The sequence below is a fragment of the Cetorhinus maximus genome, chromosome 22 (assembly GCF_964194155.1).
Source record: "Cetorhinus maximus chromosome 22, sCetMax3.hap1.1, whole genome shotgun sequence".
Taxonomy (NCBI): domain Eukaryota; kingdom Metazoa; phylum Chordata; class Chondrichthyes; order Lamniformes; family Cetorhinidae; genus Cetorhinus; species Cetorhinus maximus.
The window spans coordinates 48,567,148-48,589,385 of record NC_135900.1 but is presented as its reverse complement, the minus strand read 5'-3'; the positions used below and the strand labels follow the sequence as shown (position 1 = coordinate 48,589,385).

At 44.4% G+C, this 22,238-nt stretch overlaps 1 protein-coding gene across 2 annotated transcripts in view; it reads right to left on the bottom strand.

The window, feature by feature from the left end:
- Positions 1–22,238, bottom strand: part of cacna2d4a (calcium channel, voltage-dependent, alpha 2/delta subunit 4a) — a 718,409-nt gene that overhangs the window by 81,462 nt on the left and 614,709 nt on the right. For both annotated transcript variants that reach the window (XM_078568258.1, XM_078568257.1), the window contains exons 33-35: positions 17,974–18,029; positions 13,518–13,538; positions 12,524–12,641 (exon numbers count right to left, since the gene is read on the bottom strand). In XM_078568258.1, coding sequence (XP_078424384.1) covers positions 12,524–12,641; positions 13,518–13,538; positions 17,974–18,029 — 195 coding nt within the window. The remainder of the gene's footprint in view (positions 1–12,523; positions 12,642–13,517; positions 13,539–17,973; positions 18,030–22,238) is intronic.

Here is a 22,238-nt window from a genome sequence, read left to right as displayed (position 1 = left end):
GGCGTGCAGGACAAGCTGGCACACAACAAAAAGTGGAGGTCACAGACTGGTGCTGGAATGCCTGACATCAAGGTCTTCACAGACTTTGAAAATAGAGTCATCCAGCTGGCTGGTGATGATCTGGACTGTTCCTGTGCTGACGGTGAGGTTGGCGGTGGTCAGCCAACTAAGGATCCAGCAATGCAGCATCCATTAGACAACCATGCTGTGAGTCAGTTCCCCTGTTCCGTAGTCCCCTGCCATGCACTAATTGTCCGCCTTCAGTCTTATGTGATAAAGCTTGTCCCCAAGCAGCCAACCTTGCAGCCTCTGTGGACCCTGGAATATGTCAGGGATCTGAGACCTACTAAGGATATAGGAATCATGGATGCTTCCTGGGAATCATGCACAGACCTGTAGGATGTGTTTGTGGTGGTCGTACGCCAGCTGAACAATCAGCCCTTGCGGTTGACGTAGTAAACTGCTTGTTGCCAAGAGATCTAAGCACCACCTGAGTGTAGTCAATGGCACCCTGTACCTGTGGAAAACCTGAGATCTGTGCAAATCCCAGCACTCTTGCTTCTTGGCTTTCCTGATCCTGGGCGAAATGCGCAAAGTCCCGTGTCTTCGCGAAGATGGCATCCGTGACCTCCTGGATACACTTGTGTGCGGAGGCTTGCGATATCCCGCATAGGTCACCTGTGGCGCACTGGAAGGGGCCACTTGCATAAAAATTGAGTGCTGCAGTCACTTTCACGGCCACTAGCAGTGGATGCCCTCCATGTCCCCGTGGTGCTAAATCCTGCAGCAGGCTGCATATGTTACCAACCAGTTCCCTAGACATTCACAGTCTTTGGCGACACTGGTTCTTGATCATCTGTAGGAACGACAGGTGCTGTCTACAGACCCTGGATCTAGCGAGGTGCCTATGAGCGACCGCTCACTGTGGATCTTCAACTGCGTGCGCAGCAGGCCCTGCCGCTGGCCCTGCCACCCCTTCACCTTGAGGGACGTGCTCCAAGCTTTGCTGAGCCAGGCACTTCTGCTGCTTTCTTCTTCTCCTCGGGTCTCTATAAGCCATGAGGCATACCACTAAATCACCAGGCTCCACGATCCTGATGGTGTCCTCCTGCAGGATCAAAGAGAGAGACGTGTGGGTTAGCGTGGGTGTACTAAGAACCTCTCTTGGTTAAGTCTGAAGGCTCCTTCGTGCATTCTGGAGAGTGCTGGCCACCACTTGGATGGCCAGTGTGCAGTGCAAAGCCCCAAACACCTCTGCCACACTCTGCTTGACCGATTGGTGGCAGCTTTGCCCATTGGACGGCATGCTGCGCTCTCAGCTCAGGCACAGGCATTCTCCTAACCCACACTGCAAGGCTGCGCTGTTAGCTTCAGCCATAATGGATACTAATGTTAATATTGACATTGCTTCCCCATCAGTGACTCCGCCATGGCCACCTTTCGCAAGGGGATTCTACAACTTGCCCAGTCGGCCAATTGCTCACTGCCCCCTAAAACACACATTAATTTGCAGTGTGCGCATGAGGGGTGAAAAGTTCTGGAGCATTTGGTAGCACTTTCATGCTTTTGCGTTGCTTGAATGGGCAGAAAAACCTCAGAGGCCTGACTCCAAGCATGTCAATGGAGCTGCAGCTGAACGGTCTCAGCTGTGGAAGAATGCTCACTTTTGACAAACATTTCCAAGTGTGTGGCTGCTTCCCTCACCCAAACCCCGCCCTCCCCATCCCCCCACCCCCTCCGCACCCCGGCATGTGCTTCAGAATTTCCTTCAGTTTGTGCTGCTTTTCCCCCAAAAACCCCCTGCTCCAGCCAACCTGCCCTGGAGCCCTTGCCCTGGAACCACACTGAAAGCCAGCAGGGCAAAGCAACTTGCCTGTGTACCCCGCTGTTGCGTGGCGCCTCTTCATGAGCGCTGCACGAGGTTGTGTGCACTCACCTCCGAGCTCCCCTCAAAGTTTAGGTCACCAGTTGCACGCCTCTTAAAGTCAGACGTAAAGCACACCGTTCTGAAGTGCTGCCGACGTGGGAGGTAAATTTGACGTGAGGGGATGATTCCGGTGGGCAGGGCTTATAATTAGATGCAAATGTATTAAAATGACATTCCTGATGTGCGGCAGTGGGAAACGCAGCCTGCCATTGATGGGTGGAGCGGACAATTGCAAACTGCTTTCACGATGGCATAAAATGGATTTTTGGTCCTCTCACCATATTGTCCCCCTCTATCGCCATGACGCCTGACACCAACAGGGCCAGAAAATTATAGCCCGTAATTATTTCTACTTCAAATGAGCTTTTATCTGGCAATTTCTCTACATCTTTCTTGGAGGAAGAAGAGAACCAACAGAGAGATGGCAGGAGGTCAGCTTGCACAAGAGGTGACTTGCACACACTCATCAGAATATACAGGCAGAGGTGGACATTAACCTCCATTTATCTGCATCACAGTGTGAACAGATGTTTGATTTGCAAGGGACAAAGCTGTATGATGCTCAATTTGCAGTCAAGCTTCTCTACATTGAATGTGACTGCCAAGATTTTCCAAAAATCGAGCATGTTATAGATTGTATCCCTGTGGCCCTATGTGCTTCCTTACACAATGCCAGTACTTAAATGAATGAGAGTTTTACCCTATCAATGTTCAGCTGATTTGCAATTATCAGCACGAGGATAAGCAAGTTTTACTTATTTTCCAATGGCTTTATTTTCAGGTGTTCTTCTGATTCACTGTTATTACATAGGATGTATGGCACAAAAACAGGCCATTTCACCCGACTAGTCCATGTCGGCATTTATGCTGCACTCAAGCCTCCTCCCAGCTTTCCTCATCTAAATCTATCATTGTAACCCTCGAATCAATTCTCCCTCAAATTCTTGTCCAGCTTCCCCTTAAATGCATCTGTACTAATTGCTTTAACCACTCCCTGTGGTAGTGAGTTCCACATTCTCACCACTCTTTGGGTAAAGAAGTTTCTTCTGAATTCCCTGAATTTCTTTGTGACTATATTATGTTGATGGCCTCTAGTCATGCTCTTTCCCAAAGAGGAAATGTTCTCATTCTATCAAAACCTTTCATAATTTTAAAGGCCTCTATCAGGTCACATTGAGCCTTCTTTCTTCAAGACAGAAGAGACCCAAATTGGCACTGCTCTCCTGATATATATACTCATGCATTTCTTGTGTCAGGTTTGTAAATCTTCTCTGTACCCTCTCCCGCACCTCTATTTCCTTTTCATAATATGGTGTGCAGAACTGCAAGTACTCTACATGTGGCCTAACCAAGGTCAAACACAGGTTTTAGCATAACTTTCCCACCTTTCAATTCTGTCAGGGCCTTAGTCTCAGGGTAGCTCATCGGTGATCAAGACTGTCCTATGAACTCATGGTCCATGACACTGTGATATTCCAGAACACCAACTGAGAACAAATATAATGATGTGTTGGTATCCACTGGAGTGCTCATGGGGTATGTTGAAGCAGAGTTTCAAGTTCTTGGATCAATTAGTATAGACTGGTGAGGGTTTCAAGGACTGTTACTGTGGCCGGAATTTTCCAGCCCCTCACGCTGGCGGGATCTTCCATCTGCCGATGTGAACAGAGATTTCAAGAGCTTGCTGGCCCTGCTGCATGGGAAGCTGGCACGAGTGGCTGGAAATTTCCAGCCTGTGTGTCACATGTTGAACAAAGACACTTGGCAAGCAGTAGGAGGGTTATGACAGCCAGGGAGAGAAAAATAGAGACTGGGTTGGAGGAAAACAGAATTCCGGGAGGGAAGGGAAACAGGGCGCAATCAGGGCAGCATCAGAGCCCCAGGGTGGGATTGGAGGCTGTATTGTGAGGGAGATTAGAAACTGCGTTCTTCAATTATTGAGTTGGGAGGAACAGTCATGCTTCCCTCCACATTCAGGTAAGAAAATAGAAAAAAAACATACCTTTTTGGTAGGAGGTGGCCCGAATGTCTGGTTTTACTGGTATTGGCTAACTCAAGGTAGAGGGGGCCTCAAACAGGTGTTTGGGCTCCTTTTAACTTACACAAAAGGCCTATGACTGTTTCAATTCTTTTCCTTTCCAAATTGACGAGAGCTGGACTTTTGGCTGGAAATGTGCACACTCTTTCCGCTACCCATACCCAGAACATGAGAGCTGCATGGCCAAATTTTATCGGCTTATGGCTTAGAGTAATTTCAAACCCTGCTCATTTTTTGGGAGTCTCACCATTTTGATTGTGTTGAAACAAAATCACTTCAAATAATACAAACTTTCTTGTAGTCAATAATACACTGACTTTCTTTAATTAATAACCTACTATTTCTGCAATGTAATATACAGAATTATATTATAAATTTAAATTCTCTAGGATATTTATGGGGAATGTACACTTTTGAAATAAATACCTGGAAAATGTATAAATAGTGATTTAAACTTTTAATATTTAGTAAGTTTTTTTGGACAAGGGCATAGGAGAATGATAGGGCTGAGACAGAATTGCTCTGCCCAATAATTGCATTTTGATGTTGCAAATAGTTAGTAATATGAATATGGGAATAATTGGCCTCTCTTCCTCCCTCTCCCTGTGGGTATTCGTGACGTGTTTGCTTCAGATGTCTCATTTCCCCAGGATACAGTGATTGATGAATCTGGGTCACAATAAGATAGCTATAATGCCGTGTAGTGAAAATAATAAAAGATCAGAAAGAATCATTGGAGCAGTATTCAGTAGTTAAAATCTCTCAAATATTGACAGATTGATACACAGAGGCAGCATGAATAATTTATGCTAAACTGTATCATTTTAAACTTAGAGAAATGCTTTTAAAAAATACTTCTGATTGAGTTTCTGTCTGCTGAATGCTGTCAAGACTCCAGGTTGATGGGGTATCCCATAATACTTTGGAAATGCTGCAGTAACCTACATTCTTTAAAAAAGAACCCAAGATTTATGAAGCTGCTGAGAAAATAGATTGTGCTATTAGAAATTGCTAAGGCTTCCTCTAATTAAAAATGTTTTCTGGTAAAATGATTTTGATTTAACATTCATTAAGGGTATGGTCATGTGTGATCATATAGGGTAACTAATAGTTTATTAGTTTTGTGTCAATCAAAGATCGATTTTCTTCTCTCTTCTTGATTTCTTCCTGTTCCAAATATGCTGATTCACAGTAGATTATAGTTCCCCAAGTGCAGATTGCTTTTAGTATAAAGTTTAAATGCTTGTTCCTGTCTGAGCTTGGACAGTAATCATTTTCAGGCAGTTCAACAGACACCCACTTTCTCCCGAATCAAGTGACATTGAGATTAACTGTAGTGTTCATACTGCTATTGTGACCTTTATCAGCTAAATCAGTATAGACCTGAAATTGAGCCTTGGTTCCCCCTAGTCTGCATAACTTAGGAACATCACAGAATCACAGAATTGTTGCATCACATTTGGAACATAAATAGGCTATTCAACCCCTCCGTATGCTCCACCAATCAATCAGGTCATGGCTTTCAACTCTGTTTTCCCACCTTTGCTGCATCTCCCTTGATACCTAACAAAAATCTACCTACTTAAAGCTGCAATTTTATCATCTGTAGCCTTTTAGGAAGAGAGTTCCAAATATTAACGTTTTTGTATGAAAAGTACATCCTGATTTTGCTACTGAATAGCCTAGCACTGATTTAAATTTTTGTTCTTGATTTCTCTCAGCAGAGGAGATAATTCTTCTTTATCTACCCGATCAACTCATAGGCCAAGATTTTCCGGTCATTCCAGCGGCAGGCAACATCGCGGGTGGGATGGGAAAATTTCAGCCGTAGAATCACATACATCACAGAGAGAAGCCATTTAGCCCATTGTGCCTGTGCTGGATCTTTGAAGAGCTATCCAATTAGTCCCATTCCCCTGCTCTTTCCCCCAGCCTGCATTTTTTTCCTTTTCAAGTATATATCCAATTCCCTTTTTAAAGTTACTGTTGATTCTGATTCCACTACCCTTTCAGGCAGTGCATTAAAATATAATAATAAATTGGTGTGCAAAAATATTTTTGCCTCATTTCCTCTGTGGATTTTTAAACATTTTTAAAAATCCTTTTTATATTGTAATCACCTTGACAAGATCATACTTCAGCCTTCTATACTCAAAGCAATAATAGCTAAGTTTATGCAACTTCTCCTCATGACTTAACCCTATAACCCTGGTATCATTGTAGTGAATCTGCGCTGTGACCCCAGAAAGGCCAATATGTCCTTCCTGAGGCGTGGTGCCCAACACTAAACACAGTACTCCAGTTGAAGACTGACCAAGGCTCTTCCTTCTATTGTGTGGTGTATTTATCAGCAGATCATTGTTCACATCATGTTACTTTTTAAATAAAACCATATTCTTGGTGCTTTAATGGAAGGTTTGTATTAAAAACACTAAATTAGAGGCCTTCAAAGCACATTTGAGTATGTGGTGAGTCAGAAGTTTTATCAATGTATAGTTGAAGCTTATGCAGCTGAAAATAATACACAGGGCTAATCTGAATGTTGCTCAGAGGATAACATGATTGGTGGTGACAAATGCTGATAAAGTGATGAGAAATGTATAAACAAAGGAAATTGCTAATCAGCAAATCCTGACCAGGTGTTTGGAAAAGATTAAATGATTTGTTCAGTGAACAGGTGCCCTTCACCTGTGGGGGCGGTGGGGAGGTTAGTTGGTGGAGGGTAGTTGGTTGGGGGGGGGTTTTGTTGTGGGGGGAGGCAGTGGCGGTGGTTTGAGTGCTGCAGTGGCCATACTACTGTGGGACCAGCAATCCAGATGCCTGGACTAATAATCCAGAGAATGTTAGTTCAACTTCAAATCTGAATGCAGTTCAAAAAAAAATGGAAATAAAAAGCTGGTATCAGTAAAAGTTGCCATGAAGTCTTCAGCTTGTTGTAAAAATCCATCTGGTTCACTAATGCCCTTCATGGGATGAAACCTGCTATTCTTAGCTGATCTGGCCTTTATGGTGATTGCAGTCCCATACCAACATGGCTGAGTTTTAGCCCGTCTAGCAAGCCATTCAATTGTATCAAACAATGGGCAGTAAGGGGTGGGTGATAAATGCTGGCCTTCTCACCAATGCCCAAATCCTGGGAACACATCAAAAAAAATCTGGGATTAATTCTGGGTGTCAAAGGGAAAAATCTAGGGTTAAGAAGAAGGATCTGATAGACTGTGCTTATATTGGATAAAAACATATTAAATAAGAAGAGGAATTTTGGTACCAATTCATTTTCCAGTCTGCTGCTTCCAGCTGGTCATGTGAAATTTGCCCTGTGATCTATTTCATCTGGAAGATGTGAATAATCGGAAGTAAAACTTCAAGCTTGATAAAATTCTATGAAAGCAAATATCACAACAGTAGAAAAGACGTGCTGTCCCTACGCAGTGAAGAATGGTCTAATTCATTGATCAATATTCACAGTACTTTCATTGTCAAGGATAATCCAGGAAGTTGGATATTGACAAGGAGTTTCCAGCAGCAGCTTCTGAAAGGAATCCAAAGCTATTCCAAGTCAGTACCCATGCCGACCTACCTTGAATGAGATATAATTTTACAGCTGCTTGGAACAACCTTAAATGCCAATAGCAAAGAAATGGAAAAATAAATATATTTGTTATAAAGATGTTGGGAAACAGTCATCTACCAAGTGAGAAAAGTGGCTCATTAGAAAAATTCATTCATATGGCAGAAGATTAAATGTCACAGCATTGATAGAAAGTCTGTTGACAGTCAGGAAAAAAGAAACAGGGTAAATGGATGTTCAGACTGGAGAGCGATTGGAAGAGATTGGTGTACCTCGGGGACCAATACCAGGTCCACTTTTGTTCTTAGTGTATATAGGTCATTTGGCCTTGGGTATGTGAAACACAATCTTGAAATTTGTTGTCGGTTTATAGCAGACAGTGGGGTGGTCATAGACATGCAAGCTGAATGGGAAAACAAGTGACAGTTGCAATTTAATGTAACTGCAGTCCAGCTGTCTATACACAGTATGGACAGGATATCAATCACACAATAAGAGTTTGTAAATGGTGAAGATCTTTGATAGAGTGAAGAGGGAAACATTTTCTCTATTGGGTAGACAAAGACAAGGAGTCATCAATTTAAAATTATTACTAAGAAAAGAGGAGAGAGGGTAGGGCATTTTTGTTGCACAGAGGCATGTTAGATCTTGGGAGTGGTGCTATTCCACAGAGAGTGGCTGAGGCGGAGACAACTGCATCTTTTAAGGGAAAACTGGATAAATATTTGAAGTGGGGAAGGTAGAGTAGTAATACGAGAGAGGGAAAGGCAGTGGGATTACTTTTGTATTACTCGAGCAAAGTGTCAGCCAGATACAATCGACTAAATGGTGCTTTCAGTGCTGTAAAGCTTTCTGATTCTCTGCTTATACCATAATGCACTAGATCTAGCATTGCCAACTGTGATTAAATGGATTCCTGGAGGTTCCATCACATGACATGCCCCCACGCTCCGGCCAACACGTCTACCCTTGTGACGCACGGCCTTCCTACGCCAATTGGAAAGTAAAAAGACTCATTACTCAATTGGATGATTGGATACTTGGATTACTCAATTGGTTACTTGACTGCCAGCCATTTTTTTCTCATTTTCAGTATTTTTATATCTAGTAAAGAGAAATGTTCAAAGAAAATGACAAAAAACAGTCTTGTTTAATGTCTGGATGATTTTTTCCCCAGGATTGCACACAGCAGTATCCTGGAGATTGATCTTCAATTCCTGGAGACTGCAGGTCAATCCTGGAGGGTTGGCAACCCTAACTAGATCTGAAGGGTGAAAATGTTTTTAAGTGGGTGAGATATGAGAAACATTTGTAACATGTCAGTACTTGAGGCTGCTTTTATAAGAATATGCTTACTTTGGTTTTGAAGAATGAGAATTTTTCCCAGAGATTAGTACATGCAGAACAGTTTTGTGGAGTGTCGATTGAGTCCTACTCAGTGGGCAGAATTCTTCCCTCGTTGGGCGGGCATGCGCCCGACCTGAATGGGAGTAAAATAGTGCGCGGTGATGTTGGGTGAACATCCCGATGTCATCACGCACTCTCGCGATATTTTGCTTGGTGGGCGCGTACGAGAGACAGCAGCCCACCCGCTGACAATTAAGAGGCCTATTAAAGCCCTTAATCAATTAATCAAATCGAATTTTTCGCTGCCCATCCATCCAGTTGGTGGGCAGACGAATAGGCCAAACGACCTTTGCATTTTTTACGATACCTCATCCATGGGCGGGATGAGGTTTCGACCAGTGATTAAAAAAAGACTTTTTACACCTGATTTTTAACATGTCCCTGCTCATGTGACAGAGTCACATGAGGGGACATATTTCCTTTATTTTTCCATTCTTTATTTTCATGTTAAAAATCTTTAGCCCCCTGAGACAGCACTGCGCCTTCAGGGAACTTTCACTGAGCGCACCTGCGCATATGCCGTGACTTCCACGTTTGCCCTCCTTGGCCCCCTCCCCCCCACCCCCCCAGGCAGCACTGAGCATTTCAGAACGCGATTCACGCTGGCTGGCCATTAACTGCAAAACCGACTGCCATCCCCGATGGGGCCTGATCGCAGATGGCAGTCGGTTTCATGGCTGCTCCCGGGCCCGTCCGCCGTGCTCGCCCGATGAGGTAAGAATCCTGTCCAGTAATTTGTCTATAGTGGATGAGTGTTTTACACTGGTTGTAAACTGGTGTTTACAATGTTCCCCTACAGGGGGCACTGCAAACCAGATAACCACAGATTTCACCAGCAGGGTTAAAGTAGATAAGAGAATCAGAAAGAGGCTAAGGCTCCTTCAGGCTCTAGTTACAGGCACTAGGGAACATCAATTAATATTAAATGAAGGCTGCAAAGAGAATGCATGTCTAGGGCAGGTTTACCTTAGGAAAAATAAATCAATTCTTTCTGCTAATGAATTTGTTTCTGTCACCTAGTTACAGTCTGCATGCCTTCTGGCACATTGTTCTTCTTCATATTAGGCAAGTTGAAAGCAAACTACAGCCTGTATTGTGTGCTGCTGAATGCAGAACCTGGATCACCTTCTGTGCTTTCGTACACATACAACCACATCCGTATATACAGCCACACATGTGGCACCTCATATACAATCAACAACAACTTACATTTACATAGTGCCTTTAACATAACAAAACATCCCAAGGTGTTTACCGGAGCATTATAAAACAAAATATGACACATAGCCACATGAGATATTACATCAGATGATTAAAAGTTGGGTCAAAGAGATAGGTTTTGAGTGTCTTAAAGGAGGAGAGAGGTGGAGAGGCAGAGGGGCATAAGGAGTGTATTCTGGAGCATAGGGCCTGAAGCACAGTCACCAATGGTGGAGCAAATAAAATTGGGAATGCTCAAGGGGTCAGAATTAGAGAAGCGCAGATCTCTCGGCGGGTTGTACTAGGGGCGATTACAGAGATAGGGAAGGCCGAGGCTGTGGAGGGATTTAAAAACAAGGATGGGAATTTTAAAGTCAAAATGTTGCTTGATCGGGACCCAGTGTAGGATTATTTTCCTTCCATTGCTAAGTGCTCTGTTCTGTGGTGATCTATATTCTCTTGTAAGAGTGAAAGTGGGGTGAAGGTTAAAACATATGGAGAGAAGTGACATTAGCAGGAAAATGTATTTCATGCAGGTGAAGAGACGCTTGGGGAGTTTCTGAGGTGAGTGTGCTTGTGTTGTATGACCACACCACAAGGGTAGCTGTGGGAAACGGAAATGTTACACTGGTGTAGCGGTAGGCTCCCTTCTAAAATTAGGATTCAGCAAATTACAGATAGAGCATTACCTTGCATCAAATGTATGTTATCTTTGACCTGGAGGTCCTCAAAACTGGAACTTTAAGTAAAAGGGGTAAAAGTCTGTGTTTACCAGAACGCTTCAAGAGTAATTAATTCAGAAATAGCTTAAAAATACATAAACGGCCTCACCTTTAGAAGGAAGAGGAGGCTGTAGTAAACTGGGATGAGGTGAATTAAGTTAATGATTTACATCACAATAGAAAAAATACAGTTTGTTTGAGTGTGAACTGCAGAAACCAGACCACTAACATCTCAAGTCAATATTTTGACAGAGAAGGAGGGCTGAACTTTAACCAGAGAAGGGCGTGTTTTGGGCAGGTTTGGAGGAGTTAAAGTCTCAAAATCTGTTTCCCGACTCAAATTTGCCTCCAACCCACCATTTCCGGCTTTAACTGAGACCGGAAATGGTCAGGTGACCAACCCAATACATGGGGATGAGTTGGAACTTGAAAAATGACAATGAGGCTGCGAGCCTCATAGGTTTTTTTAACTTTATCTTTGGTTTCCTCTGTGTTTCCTGTGTATCAGGAAATGTGGCAGCCTCATTGAGACAGGATGGATTTGTAAGGTAAGAGCTTTCACACGTGCCTCCTGTATCCAGGTGCTTGTCTGAGGAACCTCTGTGATTGGGCCTGCCCCCCTCCCAATGACTTACCCCCGATTTTCCCACTAATGTCACTTCTCTCCATATGTTTAAACCTTTACCCAACTTTCATTCTTACAAGAGAATGTATATCACCCCAGAACAGAGCACTTAGCAATGGAAGGAACTTAATCCTACATTGGCTCCCGATCAAGCAACATTTTGATTTTAAAATTCCCATCCTTGTTTTTAAATCCCTCCACAGCCTCAGCCTTCCCTATCTCTGTAATCGCCTCCAGTACAACCCTCCGAAAAATCCGCGCTTCTCTAATTCTGGCCCCTTCAGCATTCCCAATTTTATTTGCTCCACTATTGGTGACCGTGCTTCAGGCCCTATGCTCCAGAATACACTCCCTGCACCTCTACACCAATCCCACAACGAGACCTCTAACCTTCTCCAGCCAACCAGGCCTCTGATCCAGCCCCCTCACTAGGCATCTAACCATCCCATGCTAGGATTGGCTGGCCACCCGATCGATTTGTTCCTCCCCCCTCCTGTCCAATTGGCCTACCTTCCTCTCCCTCTCTGATCAATTGCCCCTCCTCCAATTGATTCACCCCTTCCTCTCCCCTCCAATAGAATCCCAAGTCAACCAAGCCCCCCACCTCGTGGTAGACACCCCTACCCAGTCGAGCTCGCCACCATTCCTTGAGCGGACCTATCTGCTATAGTGGCCACTGACTGGCTCCCCACCTGACTGGAAGCCCAGTCTATCAATCAGGCTGGGTCATTGATGGGGGACCAATCAGTGATGACAGTAACATCAAAACTCCACAGCGCATGGGGGAATGCCAAATGGCACCCTCCGGAACAGGTCCGTAAAAGTTTTGCCTGATGATTTAAGAGTATGACAGACAGATAGATTAATGTATGTTATTTTCGAACACTGGGACTGGGCAGATAGAGTGAAGTTGTCTCTTCTGGCCCTGTTACAGTTCTGTGTTCCTAACCTTCTCCTCCCTGCCCTACTAATGATATGCAGGTACTACAATCGAACTGCAAATGCATATAAAGCCACGAAAGAGTTTCCTTACTTCTGACAGTCTCCACATTCAACAAGTCCATTTGCTTCTTTGATTGTATAGTCGTACACAAATACTGGGTACTCCGTGTTGCAGGGCTGAAAGGCTTCCACTTTCCGGTGCTTGTGGCCTGCAACAGTTAAAGAGGAATAAACAAGAGGCTGACATGTTCAGGATGAAATTCATACCAAATCAGTCTTTAAAAAAAAAGGGATTAAAAATTCAGGCATGCATATTTTTGGGATTGCATGGTGTTGTGGAGTGGGGGAGTCACAGGTGGGAGGATGGGAGGAGTTGTAAATCAGGTGGTGGGAGTCAGAAACTGGAGGGGTGGAGATGGGGAGGTGGGGTGTGTTGAAAATGGTTTGGGGGAGTTAGAGATGAAAAGAGTAGGAGGAGTCGGAGATCTTGGGGCCTGTAAAGAGGTAAGCTTGTTGAGCCTGGGTGAAACACTCCTGTTTCGCTTGGCCCACAAATGCCGTTATCTCATGGACCTGGTCCTTCCTGCCTACTCTTTTACCTGCAGGATTTCCCAAGCCCCTGGGAACCCAGCCCCATGGGTTTAAAATTAAATTCCTGTTTAACTGACTGACCTGCCTCCTGAGAGTGGATTGATCACCTGCCCTCCAACCCACGTCCATTAAAGCTAGAAGTGGAAGGGTTGGAGGTGGGTTGAGGTCAGGTTTGGGATTTAAATTTTTTTTACTTTATACCTGTATCCAAGCCACCTCCTTGGGAGTTGGAATTCCCCCTTCAATGTCACTCCTAAGACAAATATTAGCATTCTAAATAGTATCAATTAGTAGGAATTGATAAACATAGGTTAATTTGCACTCCTGAGGAAGTACTATAGAACTTATTAACACTCTATGGTTATTGGGTATTCCACATTCATATAATGTAATTAGAATCTGATTGATTTCAAATTAATGGAAACTATTTGATTTTATTTAATACCATATGGATGAGGAAGACCCTTGTACATGTTGAATGTACAGTTACTTACCAAAATGGAAGATAGTCTTGGCTGAGTAGGTCACATGACATGTTAACAAGGGAAGACAGTAGGTCATATGATGATCACAGTCAGATGATGGATGATAAAGTAGAGGGTAATGATTCATGGAGAACATATGTGTGAAAGAGACAGAGACAACAGAAATTAGGAATAAAATGATAAACAGACTGCCAGTCAGAGGCCTGAGAAAGGATTCTGTGTTTGAGGGATTCAGGAAGACACATACGGGAACTTGTGCTCTTACAGAATATAAATAAATGATCTTATTCATGTACTTACACATTTATAAGTAAATTTTGGATCCGTTTAATCTTTGTTTCAGTTTGTTTCATCTAAATATTCAAAATAACTAAGGTTGAATATCAATGTTCTGACCCCTGTTTTACCTCAAGTTCAGATTGCCTGTCTTGGTGTGTGATTGTGATGTTTATAAAAAATCTATTTCATTATTTTCTTTTCTTATCTTGAAGTTAAATGTTTTCCATGTAACCTTCGGCAGATGGAATGGAGGAACACTCTAGAATGCTAACTCCTGTACAACGATTCTCAGAAGTGTTCCATCACCAATTGATGGATCCTTTGTCTGGCAGTCTGGCAGAGGCTTGATGATAGGTGAATGCCTTTAGCGAGCTTGGCATTTTAAGATATATGCCAGGAGACAAAAAAGACCATGATACCAGTATATAGAAGACAGTTTGAACATTGTAGTCATTAGTATCAGGAATGTTCAAACTACAACAGACTCCAATGGTCTGAGTAACTTACAATGCTTACAATATACAGAGACATAAAAAGACACCATAAGAAGTAGGGACAGGAGTAGACCAAATGGGCCCTCAAACCTACTCTGCTATTCAATATGACCATGGCTGACCTTCAATTTCAACTTCACTTCCCTGTCCAATCCTCATATCACTTGAGTTTCTTAGAGTCCAAAAATCTACCAATCTCAGCCTTGAATTTACTTAACAACTGAGTTTCTACAACACCTGGGTAGAGAATTTCTAAAATCCATGACACACTAAGTGAAGAAATTTCCCCTCTTCTTAGTCCTAAATGACCAAACCCTTATTCTGAGACTATGCCACAACGTTCTAGGCTCTTAAGGTAGGGGAAACAGCCTCTCAGCATCTACCTGTCAAGCCCTCTCAGAGGGTGGAATTTTACATCCTCCCCCTTCCCCATGAGTGGGTTAGCAGGTGAGAGGGTGTAAAACTGGGCACCATGGTGGTGGCAGCAGGGAGGGCATCGGTGGCCCACTTACCCATGGGACAATTGAGGCCCTTATAGACCAATTAAGGGCCTCCTTCTGCTGCCACTGCTATTAGTGGCGGTGTATGCCTGGGCCAATCTGGCAGCCTTGTTGCTGGCTGGGGCGGGGTGCCTCCTGTTTTTCCATGCCCAATGGAGGCCCCCCCTCACCACCCCTGTGTTTGCGCCCTGACCTGCAGAACCCAGACACCATTTCCCCACCAGGGCTTACCAGTCTGATCCTGGTGAAATCACAGACTTATCTCCGTGTCCGGCAGTTTAGCTCCTTTTCAGTGTAGACTGCCTCCACTCCCAGCAGTGGCCATCACTCCTGGTGGCACTGCTGAGACTAGCGAGCTGCCAGCCATTTAAATGCCCGATGACTGTTAAATTGCTGCGGGGCAACCCAGTCAAGCAGAGATGGACTCGCCCCGATTTTTAAGCCAAGAGATGGGGCCACCGCCTCCATTTAAAATTCACCCCAGAATCTTACACATTTCAATGAGGCCTATTCTACTCAATCTGCATCATAGGCCAACTCTCTCATCCCAGGAATCAATCCAGTGAAACTTCATCCAGCTGCTAAGGCAGGGAATCCTTCCTTAGGTACAGAGGCCAAAATTATACATAGTACTCCAGGTGCGCTCTCAACAAAGCCCTATACAATTGCAGTAAGACTTCCTGGAGGAAAGGTCTTTTGCATAGTACTGCTTCAAAGTGACACTGTGTAGATTATGTTGATTCGCCAAGAGCAGACAGTGCCGCTGGCTACTACCTGCCTGGCCTTTGCAGGTTTCTCATTGATATTATTGTCAAACACCACACAGGTGTTTCCCGTGGATGTCAGGATCCCAACATTGTGACCATATGCAGGTCCCAAGCCTGCGGAACAACTTTATGTAAGTTGGCCTACTAATTGGCCGATTCTGCATTTGCTGAAATAATTAAGGACAGCAGGTGGGATTGTGAAGTAGCAGTCCTATGAGAGAGGCCTGCAACACTAGACAGCCATCAGACTCACCAGGAGAGGTGAGGACTGTTGAGGGAGGTAGGTGAGCTAGAGGGGACCTAAAAATGGCGTGTTTGGAGATTTGCACTGCTAGTTGTAGTTGCTAAAGTCTACAGGGAGTAGTGTGTCACATGGTGAAGGCATTGGTTCTGGCTTCACGAGTTCTGCTCAGATGTCTGCTGATATGTTTAAATAAAGAAAGCCCAGAAGTGCTAGGGTCATTAGTGTGGAGGGGGAACCCTTCAATAGGAATGACTGTGGCCATGGCTGAGCCCGTTTCAGCCTCGTGGCTCCGTCATTGTGTATTTGAAAGAAGGCTATGTTAATCTTCTGACCTGCCACCAGGAGGCCACCTCCATGCAGTTTATGAGTTCTGGACTCAACGAGAGGCATGTACAAAGCCAGTAACATTCTGTCAGTGTGGAGTAATGGTCCTTGATTGGGGCTTTAATTGAAGATATTGGCTGCCCACATCCGTAGAGTGGGCTGGTGATTTCCCTGGAAAAGTTGCCCAGAGGCGGGACAGCAGTGGGGAGCATTCCTGATGGTGTTTCCCGCCGCTTTCTGGGAATTCCTCCTCGCCTCCAAACCCATCTCCACTGGGAAGGGAAAGTGCAGCTCTCCTCAAATCTTACTTTCCCACCCAGTGGGCAGAATTTTGCCCTTGGTTGCCGGGCGGGCAGCCGAACTCCGCCGCCGAAACGGGGCCCGCCGCCATTTTGAGTGGACGGGCCAATTAAGGCCTGCCCAGCTGCCTGCCCGACGGGAAACGCTATGTGCTGCCTGTGCGGGGGGAGGGGGGAAGGGATTCCCCAACTGTCAAAGTGCGCTCTTTCACACATGCGTGTAAGAGAACGCACTGCTCCCTGAGACTAAGTGCTGTCTCAGGCAGATTACTGACATTCTAAAAAACTTCAAAAACAGAAAAATATAAAAATTATTAACGTGTCCCCCTCATGTGACAATGTCACACGAGATGGGACATGTTAATAAGAAGCACAAAAACTTTATTAAAGTTTTTAAAAACGGACATGAAACCTCATCCTGCCAGTGGATGAGGTTTCATGTATTATCAGAAGCCCGCTGGGGCTCCTGGCCTCCCTGCCAGCCTTAAGGTTGGACGGGCTGGGCATTTAACTACCTTAATTATCCTGTCAATGGCCTTAATTGATTTCGCTGTCCGCCCGCCTTCCTCAATATTTAAACGGACCGGGACGACGTCAGGGATTCCTCTCGACATCATCCCATGTCATTTTCCCGTCGGCGAGCGGACCCTGCCCGCAAATTGCCAATGGGAAAATTCAGGCCAGTAAATGTAGATACATTGCACTTGGTCCCTTCATCTAAGTCATTAATGTTGATGGTAAACAGCTGAGGATTCAGCACTGATCCTTGTGGGATCCCACTTATAATAGCCTGTCAGCCTGAAAATGACCCATCTATTCCTACTCTCTTTTTTTCTGTCCTTTAACCAATCCTCTAACCATGCTGATATATTACCCCCAAGCCAAAGAGCCCTTACCATGTTTAACAACCTTTAATGGCACCTTATTGAATGCTTTTAAAAAATTTAAATATACATCTGCTAGTTCCCTTTACATATCCTCCTGGTTACATCCTCACAAAACTCTAATAGGTTTATCAAACAGATTTCCCCTTTGAAGAACCATGTTGACTCTATCTAACACATTGTGATTTTCTACGTGCCCTGTTATGACTTCCTTAAAAATGGATTCCAGCATTTTCCTGACAACTGATCTCAGGTTGACTGGCTGTGGTTCTCTGTTTTCTCTCTCCATCCTTTCTTGACTAACAGTGTTACATTTGTTAACCACCAATCCACTGGGATTGTTCCTGAATCACAGATCACAACCAATGAATCCACTATCTCCAGAACCAGCGCTTTTAAAGCCCCAGGATGTAGGGCATCAGGTCCAGGTTAATTTCTCCGTTTCCTTTTTAAAAACTGATATTAATTATATTACACTTCTAACTCTCACCAGACGCTTGGTTCCACACTACTTCTGGAATGCTGTTTGTGTCATTTACTGTGAAGTCGGATACAAAATATTCGTTTAATGTCTCTCCAACTTCCTTATTCCCCATTATAATTCCTCCTGTGTCAGCCTTGAAGGGGCCCATGTTTCATCATAACTTCAAGCATATGAAAATTCTTGCACTTACCATTCACTAAATTTTCCACATTCCACAGGCCACAGAAGTTGAATTCAACTAAAAATCTGCAACATTTAAGGAATTGTTATTGTCCCTGAAAAAATGTCATACAAGCTTAATTTAACAAGTAGCCAACACAATCAGGATACTACATTACTTAAAGGTCAAATTTCATTGTGTTGTAACAAAAATCATTGCATAATCAGTATATGTGATCAGTTTGATAGAAATGGCATCTGTTGGGCTCTTTCCTTTCCCAAACAATGACAATCTCCCAATATTTGGCGCCAAATAATGTACTTATCAGTTATGGGTGCAGCCCTTGTATTTTTAGCAGTATGGGTTCTGTTTTGGATCCAAAATGGTGTCTGCGCCATGTGTGCACGTTTCTGCTGCGAGCCTCTCTGGAATTTATTTTGGGTAGGTCATTAATGCAGGCACTTGGAGCACATGCCAGAAGAATGCAGATTAGAGAGATGGCTAATTCAGTCAGCGTGTAACACTGATTTGACTCTACTATTGCCATTTTCAACCCAAATGCTCCAGCTAACACTATCTCTTAATCTCACATAGCTGAACACGCATTCAGAAACAGGCCTGTTGAAAGGGTCACCAACTAATTTCAGGTTAGTTCCTGATTGATTACTACTAGCTGTTGCTGAGCTAGTAGGAGTGTTTGGAGATTTGCACTGTAACTTAAAGTTGCTCTAGTCTACAGGGATTGCTGTGTCACATGGTTCTGACTTCAAGAGTTCTGCTCAGACCACTTATTCCCAATCATTGGGTGCTGTAGTTTCTATCCTCCTTGGTCTGCAGCATGACAGGGAGAATGAGCAGAGGTGACATAGAAAAGGATAAAAGCAAAATAATGCAGATGCTGGAAATCTGAAACAAAAACAAAAATAGCTGGAAAAACTCAGCAGGTCTGACAGCATCTGTGGAGAGGAAGACAGAATTAACGTTTTGAGTCCGTATGACTCTTCATCAGAAAAGGATAACCTGCTTGAAGAGGGAGGAGGAGGAGAAGAGTGGCCCTCAGCAGGGAGCAATTCTCTTTCCTCAGCCTTAGAGAGGGACTGTGTGTGCGCCCTCCCTGCTGCACTAAAGAGATACTCACTGAAATCTGCCATGTTGCAGGCAGCACTATAGCCTCATAACACGTTCAAGGGGCAAGGACACCATTGCCTGTGGCAGTAAAGCTGACCATAGCCATGAACTTCTTTGCATTAGGCTGCTCCAGAATGAAGCTAGCAGCATCTCCAACATCTCACAGTTTGCTATCCACTGTTGTATAAGGTAGGTCACTAGCACTCTATACAAAGAGAGGGAAGTACATTCCTAACAGTTCTGGGTGGCATTGACTTCATAGATCTCACTTTGTTGATGCTGCATGTAAATTCAGAGATGTATCACAACCACAAAGGGTTCCACTCTCTCAATGTCCAGTTGGTGTGTGACCATACTCAGCACATCATGCAGGTCAATGCCCAGTATCCTGACATCAGTCACAATACCTTTATTCTGCATCAGTCCATTGTACCATTAGCATTTGAGTTACCATGAAAACCCAGAGGGTGGTTACTGAGTGACAGGGCAATTGGCTGACCATCATTGGAGTGCTTAAGCAATGTTCTGGTGTCTGGAGCAGTCTGGGGGAGGCCAGAATACTCTCCAGAATTTGTGACATGAATCATGGTGGTCCTTTGCATGCTGCCTAGCCTTACCACCATGAGGGTACTGCCCTTGTCATGTGAATTTCTAAGGAGGAGGAGGAGGAGGAGAAGGAGAAGGAAGGATAGGAGTATGAAGAGAGGAGGCAACCAACATATCTCGTTCCCTGGATGTCCCGGATTGGCTCATATGAATGTGGTACCAGAGAATGCAACCCCAATCTCCTATTCACCAACAGTCCCACACCTTACCTTTCCTCTTACTGACCATCACATTGTCCTCTTAGCCAGAATGCTGAAATAAAAGCCACCACAAAGCAAACATTCGAAACCAACTTTATCTCTCAAACCATCCAATATTTCATATAAAAGTCAACTAATCATCCTGTATGACTGGCAGTTGGGAAAAAGACAGATGGCCTTGCAGGATGACTTCATGCTGCTCTGGCCCTAGATGGCCTGGCTTTCCACTGCGAGACTTTGGTAAGGGCAGCAGCAGTCTGGGCTGGCTGGCTGACAGGCAACAGCAAGAGCAGTGATGGAGTGGCACTGATGGGAAGACAAATGCTGTCATCCTTATGAAGGACAGCAAGTTTGTACTCCATGATGTCACACTCCCCTGGATGGGCTCATCAGCAACCCTTGTAATGTGTTGGAAGACAGATTGCTGGACTGCTGCAAGCCCTTTGAACAGTGGTATCTATAGCATTACGAGGATTGCAGAGATGCTTGTCTGGGGGAATGGCAGTGGCGTCATGGAGCACAAACTTGCTACCCTCTCTCAGAATGAAAGTATCCTGAGCTTACATGGAAACAAGCTGAACTTGCATGACTTCATTCTAAGCTACCATTACAGCATTCAGACATTGGGTGGTTTCAGCTTGTCTGCAATTGCTGCTGAGATATCGGCCATCAGATACTGGATCATGGATGCGTCCACAACTATGATAATGGACCTGGCCACCACTTCCACACTGAAAGGGATGGATCCAACTCTGTGCAAAGCCATGTGCAAGGTTGGTGCTTGACTCCTTCATCCTCCAGATGGTGACCACAGGTCTGTCAATGTACTCAGCATTTCTGTGTGTAACAGCATTTTTCTGTGTGCCATATCATCAAAGTCTTTATCTGAGCCCTCTGCAGCAAATCTCATGTGCAGCCTAGCCCTCTGGCAAGCTGGCACCTTTCTTCTACCCTGGTTGCAGGTCACTGGTGCCTGGTTTCTCACCAGTGGCGGAGTATGCCTTTAAGTTACCCTCTAAAGTATGCGCAATGTCAGTATCTGAGCTGCTGGCTGAGTATGAGAGTGAGTGACAGTGTTTTTTCACAATCAGTCTCTTCTTCATCTTCCGCTTCTTTCTCCTGCATCACTACCTGACCAGGTTGCAGCTTTTGGATATCTGAAAGGAGAAAAGCCCAAGAGTATGATTAAGGTGAGTGGAGGTGGAGGAATCAAGAGCATGCTTACACCCTCTGCAGCTTATAAATCAGAAGCGATTGTGGAATGAGAGGGAAGTGGAATGTGAGAAGGAGGATCAGGTATGAGCATAATATCACCTTTGGTGTTTTCAGCCCTGCCGCTCTCCTTGGCCTCAGACATGGCTGCTCCAGTGATCTCCTCCATGCTTGTCTCCCGATGGTTAGGTGTTGCTGCCTGTGGTTTTGAGCTACCTTGCCCTGCAAGAGAGTGAAATGTGTCAGTAAGTGTGGTGCATATTGTTAGGGTGATGTGATATGTTTGAATATGTGGCAGTGTGTGCAAGCTGTGAGATGTAGGTGACAGGGTTGGAGCAGTGTGGAGTGTGGGAGAGTGAGGGAAAGCTATGAATGTAAAATATGAATTGTGGTTGACAGAGATTGTTGGTAGGCAAGTGAAGGGGGGATGTTGAATTGAACAGTGTATGAGGGTAGTGTTGTAATTGGTGGGATATGGCATTTGAAGATGCAATCACTGACCTTGACCACTTGTGTGAACCTTCTTGCGGCACTGCATCCAGGTTCCTCAGGGCTACACTTTTGGTATTGACTATGATGGCTAACTGATCACACTGCTTTCATAGTGTCTCTCTGGAGGGCCTCTTGTTCCCCTGTAGATAGAGGACCACGCTCCTCCTGCACTAATGCTTCCAGTGCTTTGTTGAAGGACCTTGGAACCAGTTCTCTGCCATGTTGTGCCATTCTTGCCTCTTTCCTAGATTAAACTCATTTTTACAATGACGTTCAACACCTGTTCCAGTCAAAGTACATCTCTCTTTTAAGAGATGGAGGCCAGCTTGAGCTTATGCTCGCCTCTCATGGCTTTGCACCCTTGTTCAGCCATCCAGCCACTGAGCTTAGTGCTGGCTGCATGCTACTATTATATTAACAAATAGACAGTATGAAATTTGTGCGCTGCCTGCATTGGAAGGAACGGGCATGAATCAATCCTCACACCCATTTTTAGGGCCTATTGAATGTTGTCCTTAACTAAATTGGCCTGACTTTCCTGAGGAATGGAAATTAGTGGAATGTGATGGCAGCACAGAAGAACACTGTGTTTATGTTTGACATCAGTGCTGTGATCCTTGATTTTGTCTCTAGGCCTTATTTGAAATCTTGGGATAT